The sequence below is a fragment of the Dysidea avara genome, chromosome 1 (genome assembly GCF_963678975.1).
Source record: "Dysidea avara chromosome 1, odDysAvar1.4, whole genome shotgun sequence".
NCBI lineage: Eukaryota > Metazoa > Porifera > Demospongiae > Dictyoceratida > Dysideidae > Dysidea > Dysidea avara.
In genome coordinates this window covers 48,350,711-48,360,425 of record NC_089272.1, presented here as the reverse complement: position 1 = coordinate 48,360,425, position 9,715 = coordinate 48,350,711, and the positions used below count along the sequence as shown (strand labels likewise).

At 38.6% G+C, this 9,715-nt stretch overlaps 1 protein-coding gene across 1 annotated transcript; it reads left to right on the top strand.

Moving 5' to 3' along the window:
• The first annotated feature begins 7,077 nt into the window (after positions 1-7,077).
• On the top strand, positions 7,078-8,917 carry LOC136266575 (E3 ubiquitin-protein ligase TRIM71-like). The gene is made up of 2 exons (XM_066061581.1): positions 7,078-7,652; positions 7,983-8,917. Exons 1-2 carry the CDS (start codon positions 7,249-7,251, stop codon positions 8,830-8,832), a joined length of 1,254 nt encoding a protein of 417 aa, XP_065917653.1. The 5' UTR covers positions 7,078-7,248; the 3' UTR covers positions 8,833-8,917.
• Positions 8,918-9,715: the final 798 nt, after the last annotated feature.

Genomic DNA, 9,715 nt, shown 5'->3' with positions numbered 1-9,715 from the left:
ACGTAATTTTGAGTTATCACTCTATGCTACAGTAGTGACATCAACTAGTGTAACTGACTACAGAAACTGAACAAAATAAACAGTTGTTAAAGCTTAGGATCAGTTGATGTCATTTGTACCTGTAAGAGTAGTTGAGTGGCTGATGTTAATGCCAGAACAAATTGTGTGTAGACTAGTTTTGATGATATAATGAGTTGTACTAAGCATTTTTACAAAACAAGCATATTATATAATTCCCTTGTAGCCCAGCTATATGTGAAGTACAATCTGAATATCTAACAAATACCCACTTAACCCCTAGGGTTTGTATTGTGTCTATTGGGGCTTAGTAGAAACCTACCTCAAGTCAACCTTCACATCTGAATAAGTCACTTCTGGTACTGGTCTGTAAGTGTCTTGTCATCAAAACCTGCCAACTCCACATAGTTGTTGTTGTGGTGTTTCTGTGAGTGAAATACAAGAACAATATATCAAAGTTCTCTAGTAGAACAGTCAGTGATTGTTCTATTGTTGTAACAGTGATCTAGATACTCAAATAGAAAGTCTCTCTATTAACTTGTGCTATAAAATGCAATTTTACAAAAAGCCATACAAATACATGTGTATAAGTGCTGCTGTTATGGTTAAACATTCTTACCCAGGTCTTCTAAAAACAGTAGCTGTTACACTTTAGGTATGAAGAGCTGCATGTGGTAGCTAATTGTCTGGGTGGTGTAATAGAGGCAGGTATCCAGGTAGAGATGTGCTTTTTAACAGTAACTCTGTTGTCCGTACTAAAAATCATATCAGAACACACTAGCTTTTTGTCACATCAGTAGTTTATCAGCATCACCGAATAAAGAAATTTAAAATATATACACAGTGAATGTAGAATCAGTGTCGGCTCTTTAAGGTACAGATAAATTGGATATTGTTACAACTATTAGCTAATATGCCAGTTATAACTAGCCATGACCATTTCATTATAGTATCATGATACAGTATCGTATCGAACAGTTTATTGATGGTGATATGTGATACACAAAATGCACTATATCACAGAACACTGATATCTTTAGCTGGAGAAATAACCTTGAAAGACTTCTACACAGTTACTATAGGTTTCTTGTGCAGCTTATCACTACAAAACATGTTCTCAATACTATATTGATGTCTATATGAAGATGAGCATGTGTATTATGTGTTTTGTCCAGTGTCTAAACATGACAGCTATTCCACCTGTCATCTCTGCCTACAATAATGTACAGATACAGTTCTACACATCAAGACCAAGTCTCAAGGTTTATCTGTTTCCTAAGTAGTCCACCCCTTCAAATAGAGTAAGGGTCTGGTGACCATAGTATATGGTACTTGTGTGACCAGAATGTAAATGTGTGCACAAAGCAATGGCGGATCCAGGATGGGGAATGTGGGACAAACGCCCCCCTCTCACTTTGTGGAGGAGCCATACATGTACTTCTGATTAAAATACTAAACTTTATGTCAGGGCAAGAATGATCAATTTATAATTAATGAAAATATGTAGTATTTATTACAAATTTAACTGAAACCGAAGTGAACCAAAGTCAAACTAGTTGTGAAATTGTCCCTCAGCACCTACATGCGTACCAAGTGCCTCTAAAATAACTATCACGTTGCTGCTGTTTAAGAGATTCATAGCCTTTTACACAGCTTTTAAGACCTCGCAATCATCTGCAAAAGCTAAAATGTCAAAAATCAACAGTGAGACACTATTAGAGGTGATTATTTGCTGCTTCAGAAAATGCAGCAACTAACAAGAGAATCTGGCTCTCCCTGCAATCACCTACAACTTAGCCTGTTTGTGCCCTCCCCTTGCCAGCTCCTGGATCCGCCTCTGCAAAGTAATAATAGTATTACTTGTTTAGTTTGTAACTTGGCAAAGAAAGCACAAAAGTTTATACTTCTTAACAAAAGTCTTTACTGTGTGTGCATCTCAGAGTCTCACTTGGGGATTATCCACTGCTTTCTAATTTGGTCATCATGGTTATTGTGTTATTAATGGCACAACTACATGGTTTATGTCACATGATTATTTAAACTGGATAATGTGATTTGATTGGCTCTGATAGTAGCACAAGTACCATATACTATGGTCACCAGACCCTTCCGCTATAATACAAAGAGGTGGGTGTTACCAGACTATTTCCTAGGTTGGTAGGCTGTAAATGACTGCCATAAGTGTACTACATTATGGTGGTGTATAGGGTCAGGGTTGTACAAAGGACAGGTTTAATCATACTGTAAGTAAACAAAACAAACACAGTCTCACATACAGTAGCAATGAGCACAGATACTAGTCTCGCATGGCCAGACCGTTTTTTCTCTGCACAGCATTTATCGATTGGAATTACAAGCACCTACTCCGAAAAAGGGTCTGGAATGGCAAGGGGGTGTCACTCAGGCTCTTGCTGTGTAGGTTGATCTGCGACCACGGTCAAACTCTAAGTCAATGGTCGAGGCCACAAAATAGCTCTTACAGTGGGTCAAGGGTCAAGACGATACAGAAGGTTCAAAACCCACAATCAAAAGTATACATAGCTATTATCAAGCTAAACATGTCACTCACAGTATAATAAAACCATGCAAAAGAATAATACATATTTTAATGTAGTATTATATACACACCCATAAAGTAAATAGCTTCATGTGCCAAGTTATTTTACAACAAAAATAAAAATAGCTAAATCTTTTCTTGCAATAACCAAATTCGCTCCGCGCTTTACTGATACGGAAGGCCAGCAATACATCGACACCATTTCCTTCCACTCATGTGGCCAAACTCATGATTTTAAAAGTTAACATATACATTGTTCCAAGAAATTAAACGAGTCGGTCGGGCCGAGAAACATGAAATTAAGTTGAAGTGGCCTAAGCTATAGTATCTATGTATTTACTGAGATTTTTGCACAACACACAACAAATAAATAAATACCAAAGGTGTAGCCGGGTGTGGTGGATTCACTAAGTGGTTTTGCACAGCATATAATATACACAAATAAAATAAATAAATACCATACAGTCTCGCAATGAGTACAGATACACATTAAAAACTTACACACAAACTGTCATTCCGTTATCAGTACTCCATTAAACACGACCTGGTGACCAACAACAGTTGCTGCGACCATAGATGACCGGACTTCTTTAACTTCAATTTTTCTTATGCGCGCCTAGTAGCTGCTTATTCAAAGGGTGTGCCGTGCGTTTCGTCAAAATGGCTTCTGCTCTCCTTCCTTCCGTGTCTTCTGTGGCTAAGTGTCAAGTGTTGATGGAACATTTTGATAATCCAGACCAACTTCAAGATGCTATTAACTGTAGCGAAGAATGCGCCGCTTTATTGCAGTATCCCTCCACCACGCCCGTTTCTAAATATTGTCCTGATCATCCACGAAGAAAACTTGACGTGTTCTGCAGACAATGTGGAACTGAGTTATGTAGAGATTGTGTCTCCCATGGTCACTCAACACACCAGCGTACTAGCATTACAAGTGTGACTGATGAAGAAACCAGGAGACTGGGAGAAGCTATGGGTCACATGACAGATTTACTGGAAGAGACGAAACGAGCAGTGTCCGTTGTGAAGGAAATGAGACAACGTGTTAGGAGCAGAAAGGAGCACAACATGGAGAGGACAAGGGAGGTGTTTAATGCTCTTAGAAAAATCATCGATGAACGAGAAGAACAAGTCATAACAGATATTACCAAAGGAGCAGACAAGAGGGAGAACACACTAAAGGTATTATTTTGTAGTTAATCTGCCACACAAAGTTAGTATCAGTAACATAATACAGCAGTTCTAATAGATATTGTGTGACAACAAATACCAGCAAAATCACGTGCACAAGATTTCGACCAATCAAATCAATTCATTTTTATGTTTAAACTATAATATCAAGATACAAGGTAGTGTGTCGTGTGGCCCAAGAAGTCGGCGCACCGCACCATGAATATATTAACAGGAAGAAAAAAAATGCAATTTTCACACCTATGTAGCTCTGTGATCCCTTATCCGATTGGAACCAAATTTGCTAGAGATGTGCCGCCCAGTTAGGGGAGTCTACATACCAAATTTGAAGAAAATTGCTCCAGCCATTTCCGAGATACGAGCGAACAAAATTTCGTTTTAATTTCTTCGTTATCTTCATTTTGCAAAATTCGCCATAAAACACGAATGCGTGCTCGGATTGGGCTGACATTTGGCACACTTAAAGGGCTCATTAAGGCGGATCTCCATACCAACTTTGGTAGGAATCCGATGCACATTCACGGAGTTATGACCGATTATTTGCGTAAAATGAGGTCGAAGGTCTGTCACACCTACAGGGTAAACCCCTTGGAGGAATCAGTTGAAAATTGATATGTAGATGGAGCAACCATCGTAGGAGTGCCTTTTTGTGGTTTGAAAGGAATCGGGATAAAGACCATGGAGATATGACACAAAACCCAACCTGTGTCAAAATTACGCGATCGATTTTTATGAATAAAAAAACTATTAGTTTTCGTGTCTACCAGGCAAACCGCTTAGAGCAACAAGCTGAAAATCAGTATGTAACTGGAATAATCATCATAGAAAGTTGTTGCAGTAGTACAGAAGAATCGAAGTACAAATCACTGAGTTATGATTCGAAAGGCAACTACGTGCAGCAAATGCGAGATCGAGATACTCTAATAGAACAGTCACCCTAATAAAGCATTCAGCTGCATTTATAATTTACTCAGTTATATTACATTGCAAGTTATTCTGTAGGGAATTCAGCTACAAACAAATTGCCCTGTAGAGAGATCAGCTAGAAAGTTACCTTGTAGAGAGTTCAGTTACAAAGAAACAATCATGCAAAGAGTTTAGCTGCAAACAAATCACCCAGTAGAAAGTTCCGCTATGAACAGATCACACTGTAGAGAGTTCAGTTAGAAACAAGTCATCCTGTAGAGAGATCAGCTAGAAGAAGTTACCTTGTAGAGAGTTCAGTTACAAAGAAACAGTCATGCAAAGAGTTTAGCTGCAAACAAATCACCCAGTAGAAAGTTCCGCTATGAACAGATCACACTGTAGAGAGTTCAATTAGAAACAAGTCATCCTGTAGATAGATCAGCTAGAAGAAGTCACCTTGTAGAGAGTTCAGCTACTAAGAAACCACCATGTAAGAGAGCTCAGCTGCAAACAAATCACCTGTAGGGAGTTCAGCTAGGAACAAGCCACACTGTACAGAGATCAGCTAGAAACAAATCATCCTGTAGAGAGTTCAGCTAGAAGAAGTTACATTGTAGAGAGTTCAGCTACAAAGAAACTACCATGTAGAGAGTTTAGCTGCAAACAAATCGCCCTGTAGAGAATTCAGCTACAAACAAATTACCCTGTAGAAAGATCAGCTAGAAGAAGTTACCTTGTAGAGAGTTCAGCTACAAACTAATCACCCTGTAGAGAGTTCAGCTAGAAACAAGTCACCCTGTAGAGAGATCAGCTAGAAACAAGCCACCCGTAGAGAGTTCAGCTAGAAGAAGTTACATTGTAGAGAGTTCAGCTACAAAGAAACTACCATGTAGAGAGTTCAGCTACAAACTAATCACCCTGTAGAGAGTTCAGCTAGAAACAAGTCACCCTGTAGAGAGATCAGCTAGAAACAAGCCACCCGTAGAGAGTTCAGCTAGAAGAAGTTACATTGTAGAGAGTTCAGCTACAAAGAAACTACCATGTAGAGAGTTCAGCTACAAACAAATCAACCTGTAGCAAGATCAGTTAGAAGAAGTTACCTTGTAGAGAGTTCAGCTACAAACAAATAACCCTGTAGAGAGTTCAGCTACAAACAAGTCACCCTGTAGAGAGATCAGCTAGAAACAAGCCACCCGTAGAGAGTTCAGCTAGAAGAAGTTACATTGTAGATAGTTCAGCTACAAAGAAACTACTATGTAGAGAGTTCAGCTGCAAACAAATTGCCCTGTAGAGAATTCAGCTACAAACAAATCACCCTGTAGAAAGATCAGCTAGAAGAAGTTACCTTGTAGAGAGTTCAGCTACAAACAAATCACCCTGTAGAGAGTTCAGCTAGAAACAAGCCACCCGTAGAGAGTTCAGCTAGAAGAAGTTACATTGTAGAGAGTTCAGCAGTTCAGCTGCAAACAAATCACCCTGTAGAGAGTTCAGCTAGAAACAAGCCACCCGTAGAGAGTTCAGCTAGAAGAAGTTACATTGTAGAGAGTTCAGCAGTTCAGCTACAAACAAATCACCCTGTAGAGAGTTCAGCTAGAAACAAGTCATCCGGTAGAGAGATCAGCTAGAAGGATCACCTTGCAGAGGGGTCAGCTACAAAGAAATCACCCTGCTTCATCTTCTCTTCTTCCTGTAGTAAAGAATAAATGATAGGTTAAAAGCCCTAAAGCCGGCCATAGGCCGGCTTTGGTGTATACAAATACAAAAAGAAGTGAAATCTAATCCAAAACAGCCAAGCTGTAAAAAAAGTGCAGCCCTGAGAAAGGCCATGGTGAAAAAAGATGTGAAATCCAAGGTGGCGGCCAAGAAATGGCTGTGATGGTAGGTTAATGGTAAAAATTTTAATAACAACAATTCAGGTGAATTTTGTGCCAATTGACCAAGCAGCACCAAATTCACCTGAATTGTCGTTATTAAAATTTTTACCATTAACCTACCATCACAGCCATTTCTTGGCCGCCACCTTGGATTTCACATCTTTTTTCACCATAGCCTTTTTCTCAGGGCTGCACTCTTTTTTACAGCTTGGCTGTTTTGGATTAGATATTAATTACTGCAAATAACATGTGTTGTTGTCATGCAAGGTCTTTTAATTATAAGTTTATTTATAACCCCATACAGGTTTACATACCAAACCAATTCACATGATTTTGTGTAATAGGTGAGCCCCTCCCACCTACCATTTAGCATTCTCTATTAGAGAAATTAAAAGCAAACACATTATCTGTTTTACTGACTTAAAGGTTTGAAACTGGCTTGAAATTGACAGTCAAAGCTAAACCAACAATGCTAACATCAGTAATATTATGCTACAAAGTAGTTCTTCCTGGGATTGGTAGTGGTAATGATGTGTCTCGTTGTTCTTGTTTTAATATTAGCTACAGCTGGAGAGGTTGTTGTTACTATGGACACAACTACAGAATTGTCTGGAGCTATTGAAGAAGACAAGAGAGAACAAAGTGACTACCACTGAACTGGTTAGGAGGAGGAAGATACTGGAGCGACGACAAGATCACCTGATGTTAATGAAGAAGAGATCAAGACTGGAACCAGTAATGAAGGAACAAAGAGAAGTTGAGTATGAAGAAGTGGAACGTCTTTGTGAGGAGGTGACCAAGTTGGGAGGATTTCTACCTCTGGACCCCAGCAAGTGTGAAATGACCTTCCCTACAGCAATGACAATAATGACCAAAGAGACGTCACTAATGGTAACACTTAGAGATGTCAATGGTGACATTGTTGATGATAAGAATAGTGAGGTAAATGTATCCGTGACCACCAAAACTGGAGAAGCCATAGTAGTGGGACCAGTCAAGGATGTTAGTGGTGGAAACTACACAGTATCCTTCACTCCCAGGACACCTGGAGATCACATGATATCAATTGTAATTGATGGACAACACATCCCAGGCAGTCCTCACAAGTGAGGAATAGTGTGTGTTCTATTAGAGTGTTTTGTGGATAACATGTGAGGTGTGATTGTATTATACTTATTCAGTTAGTGTATACTAATGTTACACAATGACTATACATATTAACACTACTACACAGTCAGTCTATACAGTCACACTACTATACAATAGCTATACATGTATTATTTTCCCATACAATGTGTCATACATACAAAACATACAAGTGATTATCATTCAAACTTTCCACTATAATGTTATCTCATTTCCTGTACATACAGGAAGTGATGTCACCAGTATTATTAATGTACAGTAGATCATGTGATACTGTCATGTTACTGTAGGATATCAGTTGTACTGAGAGACTACAGCAAGATGAGAGAAGGACACTGCCAAGTGATGACTCATTATGGAGGGAGCAAGTTTGGTAAACTCCTTGATGTTGCTATAGGAGTTAATAATGAAGTCATCATTATTGATGATACTAACAAGTGTGTAATTGTGCTGGACTGTAACTTTGCCTTACTAGCAGTGATTGGACAAGGAAGTGGTGACAACAGATTAATCTATCCTTATGGTGTAGCAGTCAGTAAGGATGACATCATAGCTATTGGTGACTGTAGTAGTCATCAAGTGAAGAAGTATTCCCTACAAGGAGAACTCTTATCAATAATTGGTAACAATAGAGGGAAGAAGAATGGCCAGTTTAATTTTCCTAGGGGACTAGTCTTCAGTAGTAATAAAATGTTGTATGTTGTAGATGGGTGGAATCACAGGGTCCAGGTATTCCAACAAGATGATAAATTTGAATTTACATTTGGCAGTAAAGGGTCCAACCCTGGACAATTTCAGAATCCTGTTAGAATAGCAATTGATACTGACAATAGAGTATTAGTTAGTGACCTTTATGGTAATCATATTAGTCTCTTCAGTCATACTGGCAGTTTTATTAGTAGGATAACATGTGATAGACCATGGGCCATTACTGTTAGCCCTGATGGTCACATCATAGCTAGTTATGGTGATAGGAATAAAATTGGTGTATGGAGCCCCACCCATCAAATGATAGAACATTTTGGAAAGAAGGGACCTCAACAAGGAGAATTTGATACTATCAATGGTATAGCCATGAACAGTAGTGGGAGTATTTATGTTGTGGAGTGTCACAACAAGAGACTACAAGTTATCAGTTAAATTGTTATTTTGTGTGTTTGTATGATGTAATCTATTATTACCATGGTTACTAATTGTTTACACAATATGATAATATTCTACGTAACTGTACATATTAGTGTGTGTGGGGTGATGGTGTGGTTGTTTTGTGTTGTTACTATGTAGCCATGACAACCACACAACCACTGTTACCAGTAAGTGTTGGTGATGAAGAGCTGGTATATAAGTGTCTTTTCTATACAGGTGGAGAAAGTAGATGTGTACAATGAAGATCATCTGAAATGATGTCATTGGGGACTTTTAGCCAATCAGATTGTACTGTGTGTACAGAATAAAGTAATCAAAATGTGACAATGTATGAACTATAAATCACCAGTTTCCTGATCATGTGATCCACCCAGTGTAGTGACGTCTACATGAGGGATTTGTTGTGGTTGTCAAGTGATTAAATCAGACAGTTCACCTTAATAAGGTATGTGTACTACCTTATTTGGATGTGTAATTTAAATGTGTTTAATCCAGGAGGTGTTACAACATGTTCTCCTATTTACCAACGGACTACTCACACCCACACCACACCTCCACACTAGGGTATAGGGTCTGGTGATATTGGTTAGGATTTTTTGGATCATCTGTCAATTTATTAGTTCTCCATTACCACATGTAGTTGATGATGTAATCCTAAGGCATTCTGATTGGCTTAATGTATTTTAAACACATCAGTGTCCAATACTGACCAATATCACCAGATTCTACTCTCCTGTAGAGGTGGGTGTGGTCACTAATGTACTGATTGGACAAATGTATTTCTGTGTATTTGAGAATTGAATGAATCATTTTCTTTCATGTACATAGTTACTATACGGAAACAGCCTTTATGGGATTTGTGACTTATGAATAGTCT

What these genes read in the sequence shown, in the direction of transcription:
- LOC136266575 (XM_066061581.1), top strand. Translation starts at nt 7,249, where the DNA reads ATGTTAATGAAGAAGAGATCAAGACTGGAACCAGTAATGAAGGAACAA. An exon ending in ATCCCAGGCAGTCCTCACAA is followed by an intron (nt 7,653 to 7,982) that starts GTGAGGAATAGT and finishes ATGTTACTGTAG; the next exon opens with GATATCAGTTGTACTGAGAG.